Source organism: Pelodiscus sinensis, chromosome 2 (assembly GCF_052426305.1).
Source record: "Pelodiscus sinensis isolate ZL-2025 chromosome 2, ASM5242630v1, whole genome shotgun sequence".
Classification (NCBI taxonomy): Eukaryota; Metazoa; Chordata; order Testudines; family Trionychidae; genus Pelodiscus; species Pelodiscus sinensis.
Window position 1 is genome coordinate 172,779,529 of NC_143053.1, and position 27,325 is coordinate 172,806,853.

Below are 27,325 nucleotides of genomic sequence, written 5' to 3' on the forward strand. Positions count from 1 at the left end.
TCTTTTGAAATAGCTGTTTCGGAACAGCAGTAGTGTGGATGCTCCCCTGCTGCTATTTTGAATTAGCTCCTCCCCAGGGCCATTCAAAGTAATTACTCCCCAGTGCCTCCTGGGCTCTACATCAAGGTAGCACGTTCACATTAGCGAAGCCTGCCTCAGTCTAATTTCCAGGCTTCCCTGTAGTGTAGACATGCTATTTTGAAATAAGCTGTTTCAGAGTATTTTTTCTGGAATAGCTTATTTCGAAATAAGCATGCAGTGTAGATGTACCCTCCTTGTCCTACTTTGGATGGATAGAGAGAATATTAGACCATGGTTCTGTGTATAACAGCCCTTAACATGGCTGAAGACTGTTATCAGGTCCCCCTTCAGTCTTCTCTTCTCAAGTCCGAAAGGCTACATCTATACTCCACGATTATTTCGGAATAAGCTATTCCAGAAGAAATACTCCCAAATAGCTTATTTCAAAATAGCATGTGTACACTACAGGGAAGCCTGGAAATTAGTCTGAGACAGGCTCACCTAATGTGGATGTGCTACCTCAATGTAGAGCCCCTGGAAGCACTGGAGAGTAATTACTTTGAATGGCCTGGAGGAGGGGCTATTTTGAAATAGCAGCAGTGGAGTGTCCTCACTACTGCTATTCCAAAATAGTGACTTCAGAAGAGGCAATATTCCTCATGGAATGAGGTTTACAAACGCCAAAATAAGCCACCTGTTATTTTGAAATAATGGGCTAACTGTGTAGATGCTGGCATAGTTATTTCAGAATAACATCCGTTATTCTGGAATAATGCTGCTGTGTAGAGATACCCAAAGTGTCCAGTTTTTTTAACCTTTTTGTATAGGTCAGGGTTTCTTTGTTGTTTTTGTTGCCTTCCTCTGGACTCTCTTCAATTTGTCAGCATTTTTCCTAAAGTGTGTTGCCCAGAACAGGACACAATACTCCAGCTGAGGCCTCTCAAGTGCTGAGTAAAGTGAAATAATTACTTCCTGCATTTTACATAGGACACACCTGTTGAAATAACCTAGAATGACAGCCTTTTTTGCAGTTGCATCACATTGTGCAGCAATGAAAGAACAATGTGTATCTTTTTTTAAATGTGCATGTACAGCATGGAAAATAAGCATACATAAAAATGGATATGACAGCTGTGCAGATTTGGATTGTTTTTCCCTACTCTGTCCTTAATTTGTTGAATGTCTTAACTGTGATCCAATTTCCGCACAAACAAATGGAACTGAAAGTACTGGTGTCTATATTTGTCACCCTGTAAAGCACTGACAATACCCTTAATAAAAAAACATACATACAATAATTGCATCTGTCTCCTCTTTTAAAATAATAGTTGTCATTAGATCTATAGACAGTTGGGTGCTACTCTATTTAAAAAAATCTGGCTCCATTATAAGTTGCTGGAATAGTGAGAATGAGTCTATGCCAGCAGGCTGACTCAGCAGTCTGTGTACCAGAACATCCTCCAGCCACATGATTCTAGTTCCTCATTTTTTTCAAGTCTTCAGTTTTACTCCTTCAGAATTACATGTCAATTGTGTCAGACATGTCCTTTTCCTTTTGACCTAGGCAGTCATATATAAAGTGGGTTCTATTCCCTTACCTAGGGACTCCCCTGGGGGTCTTCTTACAGTTCAACTGAGTTATTTGCTGGTTTTTATTAGGGATGTCAAGGTGTAGTCAACTAGGTTTAATGGTTAATCTTATTGATTACATGCACTCCCTCCCTTGCTGCCTCTGTATTGGAGGGCAGGTTCCCCTTGAGCCAGATCTGCAGAGCCACCTGCCCTCCTCCTCCCTGCGCTGCTGCCTCTGATAGAGAGGCAGCATCACAGTGAGTGAAGGGGGCAGGTGGGAGCAGATATACACGGGAATCCAGCTTTCAAGACAGCTCCCTACGTCATATTGGCTCACACAAGCCTGTTGTCCCCCCCCCCCCCCCACACACACACTGCTGCCTCTCTATCAGAAGCAGCAGCATGAGGAGGGGGGCATGTGAGAGCAGATATATATGGGGGCCAGCTTTTAAGCTGGCTCTCCTTGCATTCCAGCTCCACAGAGCTGTCTCCCCCTGTTAACTGCGCACATAGCAGTAACATCCTGAGCAGCAGGATGTACCCCAAATAGAGCATTGGGCTTTTTACGTATCCTATATAATACGTAATCAATTGGTAAATATTATTAGAATGACCAAGTCTCTCTCTGCTAAAAATTGGGTTTAGTAAGAACAATCAGTGGGAGGGAATGGGCACAATTGACCCACACATCATGCTCCAGGTAACAAGAAGTGATTAGGCCCCCTCATATCGATGCTATGTCAGTGGTGACGTTCCTATGGGTGGGAAAAGATGGAAGCACGACCTCCTGCCTGGCACTGTAGGAAGCATACGGGTGAAGTGTAAGTGAATTAGGGTTTATTATTATATATAGTAGATCTTTTAGTAACTGCTTTTGCATTGCTTTGTGCTGTATTATTTGCTTTAGAATTGATAGTATTTAAGGTTTAAATTGTATAGTAATTGTCCTTAAGGTTTGTAACTGTATTAACTGCTTAAAGCTTGCAATAAATAAGAAAGTGGTTAAGTAGCCCTGAAGTGTACTGGTTTCCCTTGGATCTAAAATAAATCGAATCACACGACAGCATGGTGCTCAAGGGGTGGTATCAGCCCTAGCTCAGCGCAGTGTGGCACTGAGAGGGATCAGCCCCAGCCATGGATGGCATGGGGCACAAAGCTTGGGGAAGGGGTTAGCCCAAGTTCCAGGCAGTGTACGGGTGTGGGAAGGGGGTAGTTCTAGCAAGCTCTGTGAGTGGGGGGAGGGAATGTGTGGCTTGGGTGAGTCCCAGGCTGTCCCATTTTTACTCTAGGAAAAATGGTCATCAGAGGTATGGGTTACATCAAGAATTCTCAGACTGTGGGCTGGGACTGCCAAGTGGGTTGCAGCTCTTTTAATGGGGACACCAAGGCTGGCATTAGACTTTCTGAGGCCTGGGGCCAAAGCCCAACCCCCAATGCCAGGGGCCAAAGCCTGAGAGTTTCAACCCTTGGTGGTGGGGCTCAGGTTACAGGCCTCCTCCCTGGGGCTAAAGCCCTTGTGCTTCAACTTTGTGTAAAGTTGGGATAGTGGGAGTCAGGTGAGCTCAGCTTTGGTCCTCCCCTCCTGTGGTCATGTAGCAATTTTGGTTGTCAGAAGAGGATTGCAGTGCAATGAAGTTTTACCCTATTAGATAAAAGAGTTGCAGAGCAGAGTGAAATATTGCACCCCTTTGGTATTCAAATGAGCAAGAGGCACAAGAAGATGTAACACAGAGAAGATCCAGTTGGCATTTGCCCACTATTAAATCTGTCCCTGACATACCACTACTCCATCTTTTCCTTCAAGTCAGATCCACTGTCCTTTCAATTGTCACAGAAACCTCTGATTCCATGTTCCTTTACCTATAAAAAATCACTATTCTCCCACTCCCAAATAGTTTCCCGCTATACAAAGTAGTTGGATTCTAGAAAAGAGTTGTTCAAAATGTGGATGCAAGGAGTGTGTGATTTTGAAATTAACACATAGGACTAGGAATCAGGAGACCTAGGATCTCAACTGTGTGATAGATTTCCTATTTGACCTTGGGTAAACCACATAATGTTCCCTACATGCCTCACTTCAACCAGCTTCTGATCTTCAACTTTTTACCATTTTTGTCATCTTATCTATTTTCTTCTGATTTCATTGCATCTCTTACGATGTACCCTTTACTTTGGTAGTTGAACCTGAGATGCAGTTGTTTATTCATGCTGCAGATGTTATGCATTGCTGGAATTTATTTATGAACAATATGATGTGTTATTTACTCCATGATGTTAAAACTTTGAATTCTAGCATTAAGATTCCTGAAAGATGCTTAGGAAACCAGAGAGATGCATGAACATTGAGAACTATTTGTAAGTTTTGGGACAGATTGCAAAACTGCTCTGGAAGGAGAGAACCCAAAAATAGTGTAAGAAGAGAATCAAGAGGAAAGACAAATGCAAAGAAAATTCAGAAGACTTGAAGACCCAGAAACAAAAGGATATAGTATGAAGACAGAAGGAGGGGTCCAGAAAAAAACAGACATAAAGAACGGAACAGGACCAAGGAGTATGGTTGAGGCAGACATAGCCATAGGACAGACAATAATCAGGAGCCAGAGAAACACAATGAAAAGAATCTGGAGAAGCTATAGTAAAGGGATATGTAATAGGGGGCAGTGGAGGGGGAAGCTGCCCAGTGTTCTAGTTAATCATTATAAATATGTAAATTAAACAATATATATATTAATATTTCTTTCAGATCTGATAATGTTGGCCTCAATAGTCCCTTGGTCATATAAGCACAGTTGGGAGTAGAAGAGAGTTCTGCTTTAACAGAGTCTCCATTCTCCTACCACAGTAATGCTATATTTGTATCCCTTGTAGGCTGACCTTCTGATGGTGGTAATCAATTATGTATATGTGTTAATTACACAAATTTGTATGTTTATTTGATAATGTTAAATGATATTTCTAGGCTGTTTGTGAAAAACAATATGGAGTCTGTATACCAGGTGACCTCAGGACAGGGAGGGGCTCTCCATCTCAGAGTGGTAAACAAAAATTGGCACAGACCGGAATTTCCTGCCTTTTCTTAGTTACCTCAGAACTGGTCCCCACTGAGGGGTCACATGGTAAAAATCACCTCAGAGGTTTCCTGCCCTGACGGTTTTATAAGTCCAGACACAGCTCATGGGGGGTGGTGTCCATCTGAGTGGCAGTGTTTGCACGTGTTGTCAGCTCTCTTTCCTGAGACCGCCACGGGATCTGATCCAGCTGCAAGCCAATCAGAGGAATAGAAGAGGGAACCCCATCCATTGTCTTCCATCTACACGAGTGTCATCTGCCTGCCATCCTCTTCAGGGTTCCTGTACCGCCAGCAAGGGACTCCCCAGCGTTCCTCCCTGAGGGCTCTCAGGCAGCCCAAAGATTGCAGGTCCTGGGCAACACACCTCTGGCTCAGCCACTCCAATCCAAAAGAGTAAAATAACCATTTGTATTTGGGGTAGAACCTACCAATTATTTTCATGCAGTTCAGTTGGGACATTAAGGGTTTTACTGGTCACTTCCACTGTTTTGTTAAAGGTTATTAGTTTGCATCCGGTTTCTCCCCTGCTTTTTTCACTTAATACTGTATAATACCCCTAATACAGTTTCTTTTTGTTTTCACTTTTAATTGGAATCTGTTTTCCTTTATCGGCATAATTCACAGGTGACCCTGTGGGAGGGAGCGGATCTGCTTTCTTTTCACTGGGGTTCCACTATCAGGCCACATTTGAGTGTTATCGAGGCCCCCAGGGGTAACACCCTGCAGAAACAGGAACTGTAATTCCTACCAACTGTAATTATTAGTGTAGGAGGTGCAATGAGAGCTGTGGCAATTTACTCAAGAAGACTGATTTAAAAAGTTGTGAAATAGTATTTCAGGTTCCATAGCAACCAGACAGATAATGGATTATCCACATTTCCATTTATAGTAGCCAGGCATTACCCGTGTGCTATTTTGACAAGTTTTTTGCTTTGTTAATAACGATAGCCATTTGGTTGTGTGTGTATCCTTTTTTTATGTACTGTGTTGACTTTGTGCAAGTAGTTGACACAGCAGACTTTGGGAGAGCCCCAAGGACCATAAAATTAGATAAGGATTGAAGGCACCAGGTCAGGTTTATATGTTAAACCAAGTACAGTAATAGTTAGTAGATTTTACCAAACCACTACACATATGTACCCCTGACAATGGACAGACTTAGTGCTAGGAATGTGAAACTGCCCTCTCAGTTGGACAAACACAACTTTTTGGGGTACATTTTTATACACAAGCACATTGCCTTTGACATATTAGGTTGCCACCCCTTGATGTACCTAGATTTACCCATTACCTTGTACACAGGGGTTTGATTACTATTTTTGTGCTGTTAGTTTAGACTCTGTTTTGGACCCGGGTTGGTATGTTTTTGTTATTTGTGGGGTGTGTGTTGGTACTGAGATTTTTTTATGTGGTGTTTTATTATGACCCCATTGGAATTTGTTTATGGCCTATGCTTAGTATCTTTTAAGTATGAGTGTCTGTAATATTAGCTGTTTTTGCCAACTTTTGGAAGCTGGGGCTTACCTTTTGCTTACAGCTTTACTGTACTTTATATTAGCAAAGTTTTGACAGTTGCCGTTCAGATCTTATACCAGGCCTGTGATATATTGGCTTATGTTTTAGGCCCTCATTTGACTACACCATCAATCTCGATTTATAGGACGTGCATTTTATGTTATAAAATGAAAGAGTCAGATTGCTTAGTAAAAAAGCCTAGAACTGAGATATTCTTTTAACAGTTTTTTGTACCCCAAGTCACCAAATCCTGCTGTGTCCAGACTCAGGGTTTTTTTGGGGAAAAGTAGCCTTTTTCCGAAAAAACTTCACCTGCGTCTAGACTGCAGCCGCGTTCTTTCGAAATTAAATCGAAAGAACGCGGCTTTTCTTTCGACGGCGGTAAACCTCATTTCACGAGGAAGAACGCCTTCTTTCGAAAGTGCTTCTTTCGAAAGAAGGCGTTCTTGAATGTAAATAGGGCTTCTTCGAAAGAGAGCATCCAGACTCACTGGGTGCTTTCTTTCGAAAAAGCGGCTTGCTCTTTCGAAAGTTCCGCGTGCAGTCAAGACGCTCTCTTTCGAAAGAGGCTCTTTCGAAAGATACTTTCGAAAGAGCCTCTTTCGAAAGAAGCCTGCAGTCTAGACATAGCCCTACAGCACAACAGTTTTGCTGTTGTGTTTTAGAATGATGCTTTAAATGACTCACTGAAACCCATTTTTAAAAAAATCTTGGTTACTAAAGCAAGGATCCTGGTCCAGATCCTTAGCAGGTGTAAATCAGTGTAGCTCTATTGATTTTATTCGAGCTGTGCATATTTATATCAGTTGAGGCTCTGGCCCGCTGAAGCCGCGCACAAATATGGTAGAGCAGTGGGAGGACATAAGTAGGCTATTGCTGTAACAAATGATCCCTTAATCACAGCCGGTCGCGCAGCAGAGGGGGCGGGGAGCGAACTCCTGTGCCAATCTGCTAGGGAACAAAGCGTGACCCGACCCAGGTGGCACTGAAAAGCAACCCAAAGCCCACACAGCCCAGCTCGCGCTCCAGCAGCTTATGGGATGAAAGGGTTCAACAGCATCCGCGAGAGGCAGCCCCCAGCAGGGCAGCCAGGGGGCAAGGCGGCCGGGGTACCAGGGCAAGCTTCCCAGTTGCAACCAGGGGGCTGAGGAACACTGTAGCCGCACCACTGGGGTGTCAGGGCCAGAGCAGGAGGGGAGGGGGGCGGAGCGAGGGGAAGGCGGGGCAGGGGGCCGCAGCACGTGCTGGGCCCGGCAGATCCGTTAGGCTTTGGGGGCGGCGCGCGGGCTCGGCGTTCGGCCGTTGCCGTGACAGTTGCCAGCGGTTTGCTGGGGAGCTGCGCCCGCCCCACGTGGCTCGCGGGGCGGAGCAAGCGGCCAGCAGCGGCGCCGCCCCTCGAGAGCCGAGAGGGCAGGAGCCCGAGGGAGAAGTGACCGGCCCCGCCCCCCCGCTCCGCCCATCCGCCGGCGCGCGGGGACGGTGCGGAGATGGTGGTGCAAACGCGGGGCAGACACAAAGAGCCCCCCGGCTGCCCGCAGCCCGCGCTCCCGCCCGCAGAGAGCCCCCGGGCCGGCCGCGGGCTGGCGCCGGGGAGGCAGCTGTCAGGCGGGGCCGGCGCCATGCGGAAGGGAGGCACCGGCAGGAAAGGGGCCGCTAAGAGCGAGCCCCAGAAACCCCACCGCCCCCTGGCCCAGAAGCTGAGGGAGATGCTGGGCCTGGGCCAGGTGGGGCCGCTCCGGGGCTGGAGACACGGGCTGCAAGGTGAGCGGGGCCGGGGGTGAGGGGCGGCTCTGCACAAAGCCGCTTCCATCTTGTGCCCCCGTTGGGAAGGGGCGGGGGTAGCATCAGCCCCTCTGCCAGCCACCGGGCCGATGCAGCTACAGGCAGAGCCAGTCTCAGGCCCCCTCCTTGAAAGGCAGCGAAGTCCTGGGGGGGCAAGAGAGGCTTTAACCCCCCCCCCCCGCACCGCCATGTGTCCAGTGGCTGCTGGCTAGTCGGGAAGCCGAATTGCCTGGAAATTGTACGATCAAAGTAAGGGAGCATGTTTCTTTCGCTCCTACCCCCGTATATTTACCTGGAGTTGACAGCAGTCAGACGTGTATGTCACTTTCCCTTTTCCTACTCCATAGTCAATTACCACAGGAGAAAGGTCCCTGAACGTGGCCTGGAGAAAGAAGGTTTGTTCAAACCTTATAAAAGTTGAAGGTTTTTAGATAGAAAATAAATACAGGACATTACACAGCCTTTATGCAGCATCAGGAACTACATCTTTTTTTCTTTAAATTATGTTGTATTTAGCTTTATTACTATTGGGATTATCTACCTGACACTTGACTATGCCTGGATGAAAGGATTAGGGGGTTGATTAGTGCAAAAGAAAATAAAAAGTTAAAACTTTATGCTACAAAGTTATGCAATTCAGAAGTAAAGCTTTTGTACAAAGTTTATTTAAAAAAACCACTTCTCATGAACTCTGTAGAAATAAAGTGATTATTTATTGTAGTCACCTTGATTTTTGTTTTCCAGCATGTTTAATCACAGGCTCTGTCTCCCCGTTTCAGCTGTTATAAAGCAAAGTTAAGGTGGCTATAGACTATGAACAGTGTGGCCTGTGAGCACATCTCTTCAGATGAACTTGCTTTTAATAGTTTGAAGTTTAAAACTAAGTGTACTGCTAAGAGAGTTATTTTCTTTTAACAGACTTTATTGAAGAAAAAGGAGCCTTCATCATGAGAGTAGATGGCAAGATATGGTTCACTTTTATATTGGGTAAGAAGACAAACATACCAGTTCTTAAGGCTTTATAAAAATGTACTATACCCGAATTTGTCTGGAATGTAATAGGAGAGGGTGTGGAAAATGTGATGCTTCTTTGCAAGATAGTTATCACACAACCACTCATTGATTCTTACAAATAATAATTGAGAGTGGGATTGGCAGTAAAGGTTAGCATTGACATAAATAAGAGCTGAGTTAAGCCAATAATAAAATCCAAATGTATTAATATTCTACTGATACTGTTACTCTTTATTTAGTGTGCATATATGTGCATATACTTCCCAAGACATGCATCTGGAAGGTATAATAAAGTACTAATTGTTCAGTGTAAGCTTTTTATTCTTAACATTACAAACATCCTATTTACCTAACACCTTAAGAAAATTGTTGCTCTGTTAGTGTATGAGTTCAGTAAGTAACTTTGGAAAAGTAAGGGAAAATAGTCCCATATTTTGCAAGTATGTGTCTGTCTTACGTATAAATAGTATCACTACTGTCCCAGGACACTTCATAGGAAAAATTAATAACTGGCTGAGGTGAATGGCCTAAGACGGAGGTTTAGCATCATCCGCTTTCTTCTAACCAGTCTTTATCTTCCAAGAAATGACCTGGGTTGTTGATCTTTAATGAATTAATAATGTAATCTGTGGAACTCTTTGTTAGCTGGCATTATTTGCTTAAGAGCACTTAACTATAGGTGGACGTAATATCAAATTTATTATATTTTTGGGGAGGAGAGGAAGATGATTCTTTCGTATACTGTGCTTGTGAGACAACAATAAAATTAATTCCCACACTACTGAAAATAAATATAAAATATCTATTTGCTACATTAAATGAAGATGCTGGATCAGAAACTTATAAAGAGAGAACCAATATCAAATTTACCTTTAAGCTTTAAATCTCTTTGACGTTATTTTGTGTTAGCGACATGGGTGTGCCAACACAGCCATCTCACTAAAAGCTGTGTAGTGTAGACATGGCCTTTGTCTTTGCAGCCCTTCCTGAGGTCCCAGTCACTATCGGGATAGTTGAAATCCCCCATTATGTTTCAATTTTTTGTTTTTATAGCCTCAGTGATCTCCCGGAGCATTTCACAAGTTAGGTGTCTCTTCTTCCCCCTCCCCTCCCCGATATATTAAGTATATATTTCTGATGTAATTAAAATATTCTGGGGCAGATGTATAAAAAGTAAAGCAACTTGACTGATTTACGCCCACCATTGTCTGAAATGCAGATATTAAGACGATGAGCACAAGCAAGCACAATATATTATTGAAATGGTTTAATCATACACACACATTGAAGAATGGCATTTGTGAAGTTCAATAAAAGATTTATATGAAATTATTGTAAAATTTAAGGTGACCGAATGTGTTTGTTTTAATAATAATGGTGGTGGTGGTGGTGGTGGTGGTAGTAATAGTAATAATACAAATTTCTTAAACTGTCTCTGCTGATTTTTTTTTTCTGCTCAGTTAAGTTACTTATATTATATTTTTCTATGAAATATCTTTTGAAGTCAAACACAGTTTCTGTTCTTTATTTTAATATGTAATTTCAGTTTTTTAATTGAAATACTGTCAATTTGGTTAATAAGTTATGAAAATCAATTTTAAATTGTGTGTAATTGCAAATCTTTTTTCTTTGACACTCATTGTGTGTAAGGTTAAGTTGGGGTCTAATTATATTCAGAATCCTTTTCATTCTGCAATGGTATAGTCTCTATTCTTTGAACATAATTTATTTCCTAACATGAGCTTTCTTGAAATCATGGTTGAGAACATTTTTAAGGCTAACTGAACATACAATAACGCAGCATTGTCTTACTGGGCTCATCTAGAGTATGCAGAAGGTTCGAAAGAGGATATGCAAATTTCCATGGGAATTTGCATATCTTCTTCCAATCTCACTTTAGAAAGCAGAGCTTTAGAAAGTGAAAGTAATCAAGACGTGGTTTTTTTCTGGCAAACCCTCCCCTTTTTCAAAAAGCCGCGTAAACCTCATTTTTTGAGGAAAAGCTGCTTTTCAAAAACAGGAGGGGTTTGCCAAAAAAAGTGCATCTTGATACTTTCACTTTCGAAAGCTCCGCTTTCTAAAGTGAGATTTGAAGAAGATATGCAAATTCCACAGGAATCTTTCGAATCCTCTTTCGAATCTTCCGCGTAGTCTAGATGAGCACATTGGGTTTCCGAACAGACTGATGCAGTAGTTTGGAACTACCGCACTCTTTCCACATAGTTAATTTTGAAACATACAGCTGGTGATTTAAATGTTAGTTGTTCCATCGTTGACACCTTGGCTGTGTCTACACTGGCATGAATTTCCGGAACTGCTTAAAATGGAATACTATTCCGTTTTCAGTTTTTCCGGAAAAGGAGCGTCTACATTGGCAGGCTGCTTTTCTGGAAAAGGCCTTTTTCCGGAAAAGCGTCTGTGACCAATGTAGACGCGCTTTTCTGGAAAAGAGCCCCGATCGCCATTTTCGCGATCGGTGCTTTTTTCCGGAAAAGACTACTGGGCTGTCTAAACTGGCCCTTTTCCGGACCAGTGTACCAGAATAAAGACTTATGCCTGAGCGGGAGCAGAATAGTTTTTCCGGAATAGCGGCTGATTTTGTACAGTAGAGCGTCGTTGCTTTTCCGGAAATTCAAGGGCCAGTGTAGACAGCTCGCAGCTTATTCTGGAAAAGCGGCTGATTTTCCGGAATAAGTGGTCCAGTGTAGACACAGCCCTTATGTGCTTACTCAAATTCCGCATAGCTTCCCTGGCAATCAAAATTTCCAGTTCTCCATTAGAATGCATATAAACATCAGTACGAAAATCTCATACAAGTTGCAGTTATCCCTAGGGTATGGCAAATCGGGGCAACTCTGTCAAGCCCTGTACTTGGGGAGCCCTCTGGACCAGCATGATCGGCCAATATGACAGTCTCAAAAGTGACATTTGTCATATCTGCCCCATGCTCCAGACCCCCCTGAGAAGTCTCTGATTAAGCTGAAACTATGCAATTGAAGTTAAATAAAAAAATAACACGGCGAGTACAAGATAGCCTTCTATGTAACTTATTCCAGAAGTATTTCTAAAAATCTGCAATATTCTAAATTTAAAAATATAATATAAGTTATATGGCCAAAATGTAAGCTTTTATTAAAAGCTGTGTATAATATTATAGTCAGACATATTTTTTTCATCTGTCTTCTGTTTGCTGGATAAGGAATGTTTTCTGTGCCATTCATTGTTACTATGAAATTCTGGAAGTCACTTTTTTTTTTAACATAATACACAGATATTGTTTGTGCTTGCTTTTTCCTTTAGTCACTTAGACTTTGTTTTACCTCTAGGTATTGTTTAATGCAAGATGCTAATAGTAGTATATATTACTTTTAAAAAATCTCATTGGTGTTGCTGTCTTAATGTATGAAGTGTACTGTATCAGCAAAGTTGAGTGTGATGTTTGGCTTTTAACAGCTTATATATTTTTCTTTCTTGCTATTTGAAATAAATGTCTTTATTTCTAAATAGTCCATTTGATATATGGCATGTAGTGAATTATCATATATTAATACTGTCTGTTTAATTCCAGATGTTTGTGGTATTGCCCAAAAAGTTCATCTTAAAAGCACTTCAGGATGCTTCTATTCCTTCTTTCTCCCAGAGGCTGAGTTGAACATCATATGCAGTGTGCTCTGCCCTGATAATTGTTCTGTAATTATTTTAAAGAACATTTTTATGTTTAAGTGTTTGATTATGAAGAAATTTATCTTGTTTTTTGTTTTTTGTTTTTTTTTTTTTAAACAGCTGCTTTTGCAGGAGTCTTACACTGGTAAGATTATTTTTATTGATTTATGGTCAAAATAAATAATGAGAAATATTACTGTTTTAAGACTACATGAAGCATCATATATAGAAGAGTAGATACTGATAAGCTAAAGGAGTAGCTAATTTATCCATTATCTTTGTATCTTAGTGAAAGTCCTCTTCATTAACAAAAAATAGTTCTGGTTTTGTGATTCTGGGTTTGAAAATTTTTTCCCTAAACTTTTTGCCAAAAAGCTAAGTCTCTGGGTGAGGTGAAGAATACTTATATGGCCTTGACCCTCACAGCCATATGTATTTTCACTGGCACTCCTTCCAGTCATCCAGTAAGTTCTGAGGAGCCCCAAATCCTTTTTGTCACCCAGTTAATTTTGCCCATGAATAAATGCACTAATTCTGTCTACCATTTAACCCCCTTTCAGGGCATCTCTGCTTTTGCTCTTTTGTGTGCCCAATAGGCTGTTGGGTTCCCAAATGTGCTTTATCTGAGAACAGTATCTGTAAAAAGGATCAGTAGGAAAAAAAAAATTAGCAACTCCAGCCGATTTGCTCCCATAATCCTTCTACTTCACTCCTAAAACTCTCCCCACCTCAACTAGCAGTATCAGGTGCTGTTTCTTACAGCTCCCTCTCCTAATAAAGCAACTGTGGCACTTGGGATGTTTTGTGCCTTTCTCCTCCCCTCTGTTCCAGAGAAGGAGCTAACCCTGTTCAGTTTGCTTGCAGAAGCACATTATATATTTGTTCTGGCAAGTGTTGTTTTTCAAGATCTGTACCTTTTCCTATAATTAAATACCATTTCATGTCCTCATACTGGTACATAATTGCACTTTAGTAAAAGACATTGAGCAGAAGACTTGCATAGGCAAACATAATGTACTTCCCTTTTATTGTAAGATTTACTCCACTTTTTTATTCTTTCCTTCCATTCATTAATTTGGTAGGCATATATCAGAATTTCCATCATTGAAGTTAGATTTGATAGTTTTAACAGCACTTAGTATTTGATCCCTGAGTTTCTTGTGCTTTATTATAAAATAGTCTTTATATATGTATTTGATATTTTTTTAAAAGTCCCTCTTTAATGGCTTGCAAGTGACAACTGTAGATTCATATTCTTTATTTCAGTTAATTCACTTAAAATGGATAACAAGCAGAGAATGGAAAGTAATCAACAGTATGACACCAGACTGAATTACAGTAGCTGTATTAGGTCTACTGTGTTTTCTGATGTGAAAATATTTACCAAAGGTTCATAGTATGTATAAATCAGTACTGGTTTTAAAACCTGAGAAGTGAAACTGAATAGGTTTTGTACATACAGGTGTCATATTACAACTCTTTTTGAAAATGACCGTCATTTTTCTCACCTGTCAACGTTGGAAAGAGAGATGGCTTTTCGCACTGAAATGGTTAGATCGTTTTTCCTTTTTTAAACAATTTAAATAAAAAGTGACATTATAGTCTTGAAATCTTTTTTCTGCAATAATTGATTATATAACTTCTAAAATTCCACAGCAAGGAAAAATAACAGCTACAAATGTTTTATAACTAAAATGTTTATATGTAATTTTGAGGTACAAATCTTATATAAAGCAACATGAAAATACCCTTTCAAACGGATTTCAAAAATATTTTAATAATAACTTAATGTACAATAAAATATATGAAATTTTAAATACCTTTTTTCTAACTTTACATAATTATTAATTAATGAAGGCCATATTTAAAATGTGAACATTTATTTCCATATGCCAATTCCTTGGTCATTTTGTTAATGAATCGTATTTTCTAACTTTATCGGACATTTTAAGTTATCTTTCTCTAGTATTTTGTGCTTCTTTTGAGACAAAATGGAAGTTCTCTGAGTATTTTGGACAATTGAGTTTTGAAATGGTATTCACATGAGGAAACTTGGAAAATTGTGTAATTGTCCTGGTAGCTTTGTGCTAGTCTTTATAATATAGACCTTCACTTAAAAGAAGAAATTTTATGTAGCAGAATACAAAGGGCATTACCTGATTAATTTCTGCTAAATTATGCACCCCTCTAGGGTCTTTATTATTCCTATTTCAAGACGATTGTTGAAGCACCATCATTTTGGAATGGAATGTGGATGATTATGAACGATAAACTAACTGAATATCCTTTGGTGATTAACACGTTAAAAAGGTTCAATCTTTATCCAGAGGTAAGCGATATTTTGAAAAGATTACCTGTATCTATGAAAACTCTGTTTACTTTCTGAATAAAACACTAAGACATTAAACAGCGTGTTGAAAAGGGTGATATTGCTCTAAAGGAAAAAAGAAATGGTCCCTCAAATGTATATTTAATTGTATGATAACTTCTTAAAATTAGGTAGCTGCTATTAAATGTTTTTGTTGCTGTGTATCCCTCACTAATTTTCAATCAGGTTGCAGCCAATCAAACTATTGACATTTTTCACACCTTTATTTTCCAGTCTTCGGTAGCAATGTGTTTTCATTCTTCCCTTGCTTTCTTGTTTTTCTTGCTGCTACTGAAGAATGTCAGGTTGGTGATGCCGCTTTATCTCAGGGTAACCTGTTTTTTCACATTATCAACAGTTTCTTTAAGAAACCATTAAGGAGGCACCATTGGTGAGTAGATTTGTTGTTCACATGCACACAGTCTCAAAGCACCAAAGTTACTTGTAGGTTAAACATTCTTTATTTGCTTGATTCGCAAATCACTAAGTGAAGATTTTTCATTGGTGCTCTGGAGAAAATTAGATTCTGATCTTAATTCATAAATCATAGTACGACTTCCATTTTGAGAAGCAAATGCAAAACAAGGAATTCTTAGGGCACACTGCCTGCTTTTACTTTATATTTATTAATATTTGAAACTAAATCTTACATAAACCAACTAAATCAATCTTTTTCTGAATGTAGCTAAAATACACAAAAGGAACCTTATTCTTCATACATTATTCCCCTCCTTGGGTTACAAAATAAGCTAGTGTACAACATTTACACACTATTTTGCTTACGTGTTAGAAAGTTTCTTTAATTCTGTGGCAGTAGTGCATTTTGACTTTCAAGTGACTTAGTGAAGAGGAACCTCCCTGGTGAAATGTGTATATTCAAACTGCAATTAGTAGTTAAAATGAAACCTGGTAAATATCCTAAATGAAGACAACAGTGGGTCAATCAGATACACCACATAAGAGTTTGAATAGGCTGCAGAGCAAGCAATGTAGATGAGTTTGTTTGGATCCTTTTAAAATCTTATTGGCATAACCCAGATCCCAAAGATTCATTGACAAAGCTACCTGGACCATGTTTAAGTATTAAGAGGCTATTGATATATTATTGACATAGTAGTTTTCCTACATCTAATTTTTCTGTTTCCATCAAACATTAGTCAAGTCATCTAAAGGAAGTCTTTGACAAGAATGTTGTTGGTGTTTAGTACAAGGTACTTGAGCTGGTAGTCTCCTGGGAGGAATGGTATATAATATTTAAAACTAGTTTAGCTCCTGAATGGGCTCAAGCATTTATTCTTGATAAGAGTCATTTAAAACTTAAATAGAATGAAATAACAGGGGCTTTCAGACAGTACTTTCAAAGGAGCCTAACTAAGATACTTAAGAACATAAGAATGGCCATACTGGTTCAGACCAAAGGTCCATCTAGCCCAGTATCCTATCTGCCAACAGTGGTCAGTGCCAAGTGCCCCAGAGAGCGTGGACCAAAGACAATGATCAAGCAATTTATCGCCTGCCATTCTTCTCCATCCTTTGACAAACAGAGGCCAGATGCACCATTCCTTAGCCCCTGGCTAATATCTTTTTATGGATCTAATCTCCATGAATTTATCCAGTTCTTTTTTTAAACTCTGTTATAGTCCTAGCCTTCACAGCTTCCTCTGGAAAGGAGTTCCACAGGTTGACTGTGTGCTGTGTGAAGAAGAACGTTCTTTTATTAGTTTTAAACCTGCTACCCATTAATTTCATTTGGTGTCCTCTAGGTCTTATATCATGGGAACAAGTAAATAACTTTTCTTTATTCACCCTCTCCACACCACTCATGATTTTATAGACCTCTATCATATCCCCCCTCAGTCTCGTCTTTTCTAAACTGAAAAGTCCCAGTCTCTTTAGCCTTTCCTCATATGGGACCCGTTCCAAACCCCTAATCATTTTAGTTGCTCTTTTCTAATGCCAAAATATCTTTTTGAGGTGAGGAGGCCACATCTGTACACCAATATTCAAGATGTGGGTGTACTATAGTTTTATATAGGGGTAGTAAGATACTCTTCGTCTTATTTTCTGTTCCTTTTTAAAATAATTCCTAGCATCCTATTTGCTTTTTTGACTGCCGCTGCACACTGCATGGACATTTTCAGAGAACTATCCACGATAACTCCAAGATCTTTCCTGGCTAGTTATAGCTAAATTAACCCCCATCATACTATATGCATAGTTGGGGTTATTTTTTCCAATGTGAATTACTTTACACTTCTCCTAATTCAATTTCATTTGCCATTTTGTTGCCCAGTCACTCAGTTTGATGAGATCTTTTTGAAGTTCTTCACAGTCTTCTTTGGTCTTGACAGTCTTCTTTGGTCTTGACTATCTTGGAATCTCGAGAGGTGTGCTGCTTACTGGGAGCTCGCATTCAGGATGTCACTGAGAGGCTTACCAAGCTGATCAAACCTTCGGATTGCTACCCCTTTCTGCTTCTCCACGTGGGAACTAATGATACGGCCAAGAATGATCTTGAGCGTGTTACTGCGGATTATGTAGCGCTAGGAAGAAGGATCCAAGAATTTGGAGCGCAAGTGGTATTCTCCTCCATCCTTCCTGTTGAAGGGAAAGGACTGGGAAGGGATCGTCGAATTGAGGACGTAAATGCGTGGTTGCGCAGATGGTATCGCAGAGAGGGCTTTGGTTTCTTCGACCACGGGACTCTGTTCCGGGTGCAAGGATTGTTAGGAAGAGATGGGATCCACCTAACAAAGAGAGGAAGGAGCATCTTCGCGGGCAGGCTTGCAAACCTAGTGAGGAGGGCTTTAAACTAGGTTCGTCGGGGGACGGTGACCAAAACCCTGAGGGGAGTGGGAAAGTCGGATACCGGGAAGAAATGCAGAGAGGAAGGGGCAAGAAAGGAGGACCCATGTTTCGAATGGAGAAGATAGGACGATCAGCTGGTTACCTGAAGTGTTTGTACACTAATGCGAGAAGCCTGGGCAACAAACAGGAAGAACTGGAGGCCCTGGCCCAGACCAAGAAATATGATTTAATTGGGATAACAGAGACTTGGTGGGATGACTCACATGACTGGAGCACTGTCATGGAAGGGTATAGACTGTTCAGGAACAACAGGCAGGGAAGAAAAGGAGGAGTTGCACTATATGTAAGAGAGCACTACGATTGCTCTCAACTCCAGTATAAAGAGGGAGAAAAACCTGTTGAGAGTCTATGGGTTAAGTTTAAAGGAGCAAACAACAGCATTGATGTTGTGGTTGGTGTTTGCTACAGGCCACCGAATCAGGTAGATGAGGTAGATGAGGCTTTCTTCAGACAACTGAGCTAAGCTTCCAGATTGCAGGCCCTGGTTCTCGTGGGGGACTTTAATCACCCTGACATCTGCTGGGAAACCTATACGGCAGTACACAGGCAATCCAGGAAGTTTTTGGAGAATGTTGGGGATAACTTCTTGACACAGGTGCTGAAGGATCCGACCAGAGGCTGTGCGCAGCTTGACCTTCTGCTCATAAACAGGGAGGAACTAATAGGGGAAGTGGAGGTGGGTGACAACCTGGGAAGCAGTGATCATGAGATGGTAGATTTCAGGATCCTGACCAAAGGAAGAAAAGAGAGTAGTAAAATACACACCTTGGACTTCAAAAAAACAGATTTTGATTCCCTCCGAGATCTGATGGGCAGAATCCCCTGGGATGTTAACATGAAGGGGAAAGGAGTCCAGGACAGCTGGCAGTATTTTAAAGAAGCCTTATTGAAGGCACAGAAAGAAACCATCCCAACGCGTAGCAAGAGAGGCAAACATGGTAGGAGACCGGACTGGCTTACAGGGGAAATCCTTGGTGAACTTAAGCACAAAAAGGAAGCTTACAAAGAGTGGAAACTTGGACAAATGACCAGGGAGGAGTTTAAAGGTATAGCAAGAGAATGCCGGGGGGTTATCAGGAAGGCGAAAGCGCACATGGAATTGCGACTGGCTAAGGATGTGAAGGATAACAAGAAAGGTTTCTACAGGCATGTTAACAAGAAGAAGGTGATCAGAGAGGGTGTGCGGCCTCTAATGGATGAAGGAGGTAACCTAGTGACAGATGATGTGGGGAAAGCTGAAGTACTCAATGCTTTCTTTGCCTCTATATTCACGGACAAGGTCGGCTCCTGGACTTCTGCGCTAAGTGACGCAAGATGGGATGAAGATGGACAGCCTGTGGTGGGTAAAGAACCGGTTAGGAACTATTTAGAAAAGCTAAACGTACATGGGTCCGGACTTAGTGCATCTGAGAGTACTGAGGGAGTTGGCAAATGTCATTGTGGAGCCTTTGGCCATTATCTTTGAAAAGTCGTGGAGATCGGGAGAAATCCCGGATGACTGGAAAAAGGCCAATGTAGTGCCCATCTTCAAAAAAGGGAAGAAGGATGATCCAGGGAACTATAGGCCGGTCAGTCTTACCTCGGTTCCTGGAAAAATCATGGAAGGTATCCTTAAGGAATCCATATTGAGGCACTTGGATGAGAGGAAAGTGATTAGGAATAGTCAGTATGGATTCACAAAGGGCAAGTTGTGCCTGACCAATTTGATTAGCTTCTATGATGAGGTAACTGGCTCAGTGGACATGGGGAAGTCAGTGGATGTTATATACCTTGACTTTAGCAAGGCTTTTGATACGGTCTCCCACAATATTCTTGCCAGCAAGTTAAGGGATTGTGGATTGGATAAATGGATGGTAAGATGGATAGAAAGCTGGCTAGAAGGCCGGGCCCAGCGGGTAGTGATCAATGGCTCGATGTCAGGATGGCGGTCGGTTTCTAGCGGAGTGCCCCAGGGTTCGGTTCTAGGACCAGTTTTGTTCAATATCTTTATTAATGATCTAGATGAGGGGATGGATTGCACCCTCAGCAAGTTTGCGGATGACACTAAGCTGGGGGGAGAGGTAGATACGCTTAAGGGCAGAGATAGGGTCCAGAATGACTTAGACAAATTGGAGGATTGGGCCACAAGAAATCTGATGAGGTACAACAAGGACAAGTGTAGAGTCCTGCACTTGGGACGGAAGAATCCCAAGCATAGTTACAAGCTGGGGACCAACCGGTTAAGTACTAGTTCTGCAGAAAAGGACCTGGGGGTTACAGTGGATGAGAAGCTGGATGAGTCAACAGTGTGCCCTTGTAGCCAAGAAGGCTAATGGCATATTAGGTTGCATTAAGAGGAGCATTGCCAGCAGATCCAGAGATGTCATCGTTCCCCTTTATTCGGCTTTGGTGAGGCCGCATCTGGAGTATTGTGTCCAGTTCTGGGCCCCCCACTACAAAAAGGATGTGGACGCATTGGAGAGGGTCCAGCGGAGGGCAACCAAAATGATTAGGGGGCTGGAGCATATGACTTATGAGGAGAGGCTGAGGGACTTGGGTCTGTTTAGTCTGCAGAAGCGAAGAGTGAGGGGGGATTTGATAGCAGCCTTCAACTTCCTGAAGGGAGGTTCCAAAGAGGATGGAGAGAGGCTGTTCTCAGTAGTGACAGATGGCAGAACAAGGAGCAATGGTCTCAAGTTGTGGTGGGAGAGGTCCAGGTTGGATATTAGGAAAAAGTATTTCACTAGGAGGGTGGTGAAGCACTGGAATGGGTTCCCTAGGGAAGTAGTGGAGTCTCCATCCCTAGAGGTGTTTAAGTCTTAGTTTGACAAAGCCCTGGCCGGGTTGATTTAGTTGGACTTGGTCCTGCCTAGAGCAGGGGGCTGGACTTGATGACATTCTGAGGTCTCTTCCAGTTTTATGATTCTATGATTCTATGAACAGTTTAGTATCGTCCGCAAACTTTGCCTCCTCATTGCTTACCTCTTTCTCTAAATCGTTTGAGTAAGTTGAATAGGATTGGTCCTAGGACTGACCCTTGGGGAACACCACTAGTTACCCCTCACCATTCTGAAAATTTACCATTTATTCCTATCCTTTGTTTCCTGTCTTTTAACCAGTTCTCAGTCCATGAAAGGATCTTCCCTCTTATCCCATGATGATTTAATTTACATAAGAGCCTTTGCTGAGGGCCTTGTCAAAGGCTTTCTGGAAATCTAAGTACAGGCAGTCCCCGACTTACGCGGATCCGACTTATGTCGGATCCGCAGTTACGAACGGGGCTGCCCCAGAGTACATGGACTGCGGGACCTCGCGGTCCTGCGGCCCGTGTACTCTGGGGCTTTCTCTGCGTCTCTCTGGTCTGCAGACCAGGAAGACGCAGAGCAAAGCCGCGGAGGGGCCTCCAGGACATCTCTTACCCTTCCCTACATCGTTGGTACCCACATGTATCATGACCACCGGCTCCTCCCCAGCACTATACATAAGTCTATTTAGATGCCTTGAAAGATCCGCAACCTTTACACCAGGCAGGCAAGTTACCATGCGGTTCTCCCGGTCATCACAAACCCAACTATCTATGTTTCTAACAATCAAATCACCCACTACTAGCACCTGCCTCTTCCTAACAACTGATGTTTCCTCTTTCCAGAGAGGTATCCTCACCAAGTGTGTTTGAGAATCTTAGCTGTAGTATTGGAGTGTATAGCTGCATTCAGTAATATTAACTCATAACTCACTTCATGGCAAAAGAATATTTGTGTCTCTTTAAGGTCTGGTCAATCATTTAGTCAGTTTGAGAGATGTTGGAGTTGGTAGCTAAGAAATCTAATTCCCACAAGCCTCAGATTTCTGCAAGGAGGACTGAAAAAGGGAAACATGCTTTTTAAGAACTTAAGTTGATTTGTTTCTTCTGGTGCTGCTTCTGTTTCTGACAAAAGAAGAGGCGTTATAAAAGGGACAGCTGTGCTGAAATCCTGTCCCCACTGAAGGTAATGGCAGAAGTCCCATTCACTTCAACGGGGCCAGAATTCATTCTGTAAGTTGAACTTTCTTCAGCCTACCTCCTGTGTTAAGTCACAATTCTCATTGCTTGGAACTTTAATTATGAGTGTGCCTGACACTTTTGAAGTTTATAATTGGCTTCTCTAGTCAGTTTAGATGTTCCCTTTGATGGCAGTTGAATGAATGCTGGCCTTGTGATTAATGGTCACTAGTGATTAAAGCAGAGATCTGAGTGGTGAGTAGTCTAGATTCCATTGTAGGTTTAGCCACACTTTCTATCTTGTCTTGACTTTTGTGCCTTAAGTTTCTATCTGTAAAATGGGGATAATACTATTTTCTCTCTTTCAGGACTGTTGATCCTTAATTCACTCTTGGTAGTAAAAATACACTAAAATCTTTGGATGGAAGGCAATGCTATGGAAGTGTAGTATTATGTCAAATTCTTAGGTCTTTACAAAAACAAATTCCAAATCACTCTCTAAAAATGAGTTTGAGTAAAAAGGGAATAAAAATTGACTACAGAACTCAGTATTGTCCATTACTACTATTATTCTGGCCATGACAAGAGGTAGCCTTATCCTGTTCTCTTTTTTACTTAATATTATTTATGGATCACTATGTAATTCTGTCTGAATATTTTCTCTAAAGAGATGTCTGTTTCATGTTCATCATCTTTCTATATCAGGTTTCTGGGAGTGTTCCAGTCAGATACATTTGATTTTGTATTAAAGGTGTATGAATAGGGTATTTGGGTACTTTGTTGTCTGACAGCTTCTTCTATGCATGCTGTTCCAACTTTGTGGGCAAAATTTGGGACTATCAGAGAGACATCTGTTAGTTGGTTCATAGAGCCACTTCCATTAAAACTGTTCAAGAGTACCAGTTCCTATGTGATTCAAACTACAGTGGTCCTCACTCAGGGATACGTATACTCCTGAATGTATGAAGAGGTCTTCCTGGGGGCAGGGGAAGGAGGGCAGGTACATCAATTAATCTAGATTATTTGCCTAATTTTACTATAGGCTGCATAGCATAGAAAGCATTTAGCAAACTAAAATGTCATGGACTATATATAAACTAAAATGTCATATGGATGAGGACTTGTTTATACTGCTCTATAGACTAGGGATTTAAAATCCCATTTAATTAATTAGTAAACCAGTAAAACTTGAACTAATAAAATGGGGGTAGGGGCTGTTTCTGACCCCATGCTGAGTTGCTGGCAGCCCCTCTCCTCCCCCTTCCACCCCCCCCCCCCCCGTTGCTTCTGTTCCTCTTCTCTCCACCCGGTGTGAGGCTGCTGACTTTGAGCCCTCCTGAAAGGGGTACATTTAGTTTGGAAAAGTTGAGAACCACTGCCATAGGTTGATAAGTATATAGACTTCTGCTGTTAAGTTGCTATAGTGTTAAGGCTATTGCTGAGCAATTGCCTTATGTTAGGTGTTCAGTGTGAATCATTGCCAGAATGATTAATTTTATAGAAATGTAGAGCTTTTGAAACACTTTCTAAGAGCCAGGAACTAGAAAAATGCCATGAAAGGTTGCTTTAGGTATTGAGATAATCTCTAAATCTAAGTTCCTACTGTCAAATCCTGTTTTCTACACAGGTGGTCCTAGCCAGCTGGTACCGAATATATACCGGGATAATGGGTTTTATTGGTCTTCAAACCAAGACTTGCTGGACTGTAAACAGAGGAGAAGGGCTTAGTCCTGTTGAAAGCTGTGAAGGCAAGTTTTTTCCTAGTATATTCTTGTTCTGCATATACAGTAAAAGCTATTTTCTGGCATTTTGTGGGACTAGGGGGTGCTAGTTAGTCAAATATTCTGTTTAATTTAGAGTTAATTGGAATAAGTGTGGGAGAGTCCTGGCTCTGGGCTGGGGAGATGAGATGTGGGAGGGTTTTGGTTGCTGGATTCTGACTAAGGATGTTAAATATTGGTTAATTGAATAGTCAATTAACCTCATGAATTCTTATCGGTTAGTCAACTATTCTATAGTCCCTGGGCAGCCCCTGTCGGGCAGGACAGGGGAGAGGAAGAGGTCTGAACTCCTGGACCGGCATGAGCTGGAACTGAGCTAGGCTGCCTGCCTGCTTGGCTCTCATACACTTGAAATGCAGAGCTTTAGTGGGGGTAGATCCAGGATGCTGTGCAACCTGTGACTAAGCTGTGCTGCTGGCCTGCCTAAAAAATTTACTGGCAAAGGGTGGGGGGGAAATGCGTGTAGTCTATAGTGTTAACCTATAAGCTTTTGCTTATTGGTTAATCAACTATACTATTACCTACCTAATCCTGACAGCACTCACCACTGGCACCTCTTTGCAAGTGGGGATGTGTCCCTGCTGCCCCTAGTCAGAGGCACAGCTAGGAGCTGCACGTTGTCTCTGCTGTCTGGCACTGCCCTCACAGTTCTCATTGGCTGGGAGCTATAGGCAAAAGGAGCTAAAGAGCCAATGCTTGAGGTGGGCTGGGGTAGTACACAGAGTCCCTGTGGCTGTTCCTTCACCTACAGGGATATGTCACTGCTTCCAGGGAGCCAGGTAGAGAGCCTTCCTGCCTTGCACCAACTGCACTTTCCAAGAAGACCAAAAGTGCTGATTTATAGAGCTTTCCAATTGGTGAAGTACTGGATGAAATCACTTTTACTGTATTTTGGGAATAGTAGTGTTAATGTGGGTTAATCACGGATTTGCTTTCATTTAGTTAAGTCTATGGGTTTTTTTTAGCACATTTTGCAACATGGTGTATGAAACTTGAAAAAAAGAGATTTTTGTACTATGCCTACTAGAGGTAGAGCACAGAACTTTTGCAGCCTGAGTGGTAAGGACAAAGGGTTTATCCTCACATCAGTGCTAGCTAGAGCTATAACTTGAATATGGGCCCTAACCTAAGTCATGTCCATGTGCAAAAATGTCAAGCCTTTTGATGAGCATGAGTTGGAAGTTGCAATTCTGCTGGCAGTGGAGTTAGTAATGTAATGGGCATACAGCAGTTCAAATTATAATTCTACAGCTGTTAACCAAATTAGACTGTGTTTAAGTGGCAAATTAGGCTAGTTTAAGTAGCAAACTCAAGTGTACTAACTCGAGCAACTGTGGTAGTGGAGACCTAAAGCTTTTTTTTTTTTTTTTTAAAAAAAAAAGCTTTTTTTGAGCCCTCCCTCTCTTGGATAGCTCTGAGGTCCAGAGTGGCCCCAGCATAATTTAGACAAGTCATCAGGGTTGTATAAGTAAGGCAGCTCTGTTAGGCTGCTGTCAGGGTGATGGTGCTACTCAAATATCTGCAGTGCTGGGCTCCTGCCCTGTATATTCCATACACGAGAGCTTGTGAGGGATACAGCTGTCTTCCACAGTAACTTGCACTGGGGCCATCCTCCACCGGGGATAATCTGGATCTTTTGTCCAGTTTAAATGGCTGGAATTGATGAGAGGATCTTCCATTTAATCTTTAATTCTCAGAACTTGGGCATGACAAACTGCTGTTTCAGACGTGGAGGAATGTGCTTGATAATGTGTGATAAAGCTTTTTATGATACCTTAAGTAGAAAAAATGTTTTGTGAAACAATTTCATTTTGTCACTTAAAATATAGCTTTTTTTTCTAAATTTCAACTAAGCAGCATAAACAAGATTAATATTTAATTATTTAAAAAAAAACCTTTATGGAACAGACTTTAAAAATCCAGTTTTACCTTATGAGCTATATGTAAAATAATTGTAAAGGTTAAAACATTTGTATAGTAATAGAATAAAAAGTTAATGTTTTAGTTTGAATTGTAATACTACTTATGTATACTATTTATTTCACAAACTAGATAATTGTTACTTCGCATAATCTAAACTTAACCCCACAGGTATACTGCCTTCCTTTTTAACTTGTTTACTGTGAGCTTTACTTGAAACATCAGCTTTCATAAAACTTTGTAAATATATTGTGGGTTCTTTCATGTATGTACTGTTTATGTTGAGACATCTGATTAATTTCTTCTGTAATTATTTTAATACTTCATTATTCTTAACTATATCTTCCCCCCCCCATGAGAACTCCATAAGAGTTTACTTTTTATCTTAGTCAAAAGCAAGGAATTTTGAATTATTCTCCTGACTACTTTAAGACATAGTATGTTGATGTTTATCAGGATTTATATATATGCCAGTCCATTGGTTTCAGAGAGATTCCCTCCAATGGTTTTAGCATTTGGAGAATGTCTACAGGCTGGGTATCATATTTTTCTTGCCAGCCCCTATGTATTGAACATGGCTCTTTCTTTTCCCACCATAGGGGTATATTAGAGCTCACTTTTTGTTTATGAATGCCTTGAGACTGCATTTGATTCACACACTTTTTGGTAATGCATTCCTCTTATCTACTCTGTTAGCTTGTCGATATCAAAATATATATATATTTTTTCTATATAGCATGTTATCTTCATATATATACCATGCTAGTCTGACTTTGTTGCTAGAATAGCTACCCATTTAAAATTTGTCGTCTTAGTTTTTTTGTCAATATCTGTATGTTAATTACTGTTTCTTAGGATTGGGAGACCCTGCTTCCTTTTATGTCGCTATGATCTTTCTTTTAAATGGAGTAATGATGTCATTGTTCTTCATATATGGCACATACCTAAGGTAAGACAATTGAGCAGCAAGTAATTTCAATGGTAATAAGTATTGTTGTTTTTATTTAAATTATGTTTGTAAACATTTTAATTTATGTAAAATGGGTTTCTTGGGATACTCAAGTGAAGCAATTTGTTTTGGAATATTGTTGACAAGTTGGTATTAAATATACAGTTTTTGTATCATATTGGAGAATAAAAGTAAGCAAATATGAGAAGATTAACATTTGGAAATCAGTAAGCCGGATAAGTATCCATTTTCAATAACATTGGATGCCATGACCTCAATTATTAGTGTGACATTTTCTTTTTAAATGTAGATGTTCAATTATGCCTCTAAGCAAACCTGAGGTTTTATAATGCTTTGGCTGCTGCAACAGTGCCTTTGAACTTAAGCTTCTTAGCTAAAAATCTAAAGATTAAGGGGTTTTTTCCTTCTCAGTTTTGTGCAATCTTAATGAAATAACGTTGCATATGTTTCCTCCTGTTGTGAATTTCTATGTTTATTTACAGCATCAGTACTCAGTTCAAGATCTACTTGGTTACACTTCTGTTTTTCTGTTGAACGTGAATTACTTCCCTTTATTCTCATAAGCCTGTGGTCTGCCAAACAAAAAGCAGACAATGGATGCAATACTACACTTCTCTGCTCCTTGATTTTTCTCCCTCCTCTTTCTTTTCATAGACTTTAAGGTCAGAAGGGACCATTATGATCATCTAGTCTGACCTCCTGCACAATGCAGGCTACAGAATCTTACCCACTCACTCTTAGAATAATCCTCTCACCTATATCTCAGATACTGAAGTCCTCAAATGATGGTTTGAAGGCCCCAAGATGCAGAGAATCCTCT

General features: G+C 41.1%; 1 protein-coding gene across 2 annotated transcripts in view; it reads left to right on the plus strand.

Annotated features, from left to right (window-relative positions):
• The first annotated feature begins 7,490 nt into the window (after nucleotides 1-7,490).
• The window catches only part of DPY19L1 (dpy-19 like C-mannosyltransferase 1), a 124,178-nt gene continuing 104,343 nt past the window's right edge, over nucleotides 7,491-27,325 (plus strand). Inside the window, exons 1-7 of one of the 2 annotated variants that reach the window (XM_006124053.4) lie at nucleotides 7,491-7,939; nucleotides 8,879-8,947; nucleotides 12,758-12,782; nucleotides 14,100-14,187; nucleotides 14,829-14,966; nucleotides 23,462-23,582; nucleotides 26,391-26,484. In XM_006124053.4, the coding sequence (XP_006124115.3) occupies nucleotides 7,666-7,939; nucleotides 8,879-8,947; nucleotides 12,758-12,782; nucleotides 14,100-14,187; nucleotides 14,829-14,966; nucleotides 23,462-23,582; nucleotides 26,391-26,484 (809 nt within the window). In that variant the 5' untranslated portion in view covers nucleotides 7,491-7,665. The remainder of the gene's footprint in view (nucleotides 7,940-8,878; nucleotides 8,948-12,757; nucleotides 12,783-14,099; nucleotides 14,188-14,828; nucleotides 14,967-23,461; nucleotides 23,583-26,390; nucleotides 26,485-27,325) is intronic. The other variant, XM_006124052.4, reaches the window with a different exon arrangement.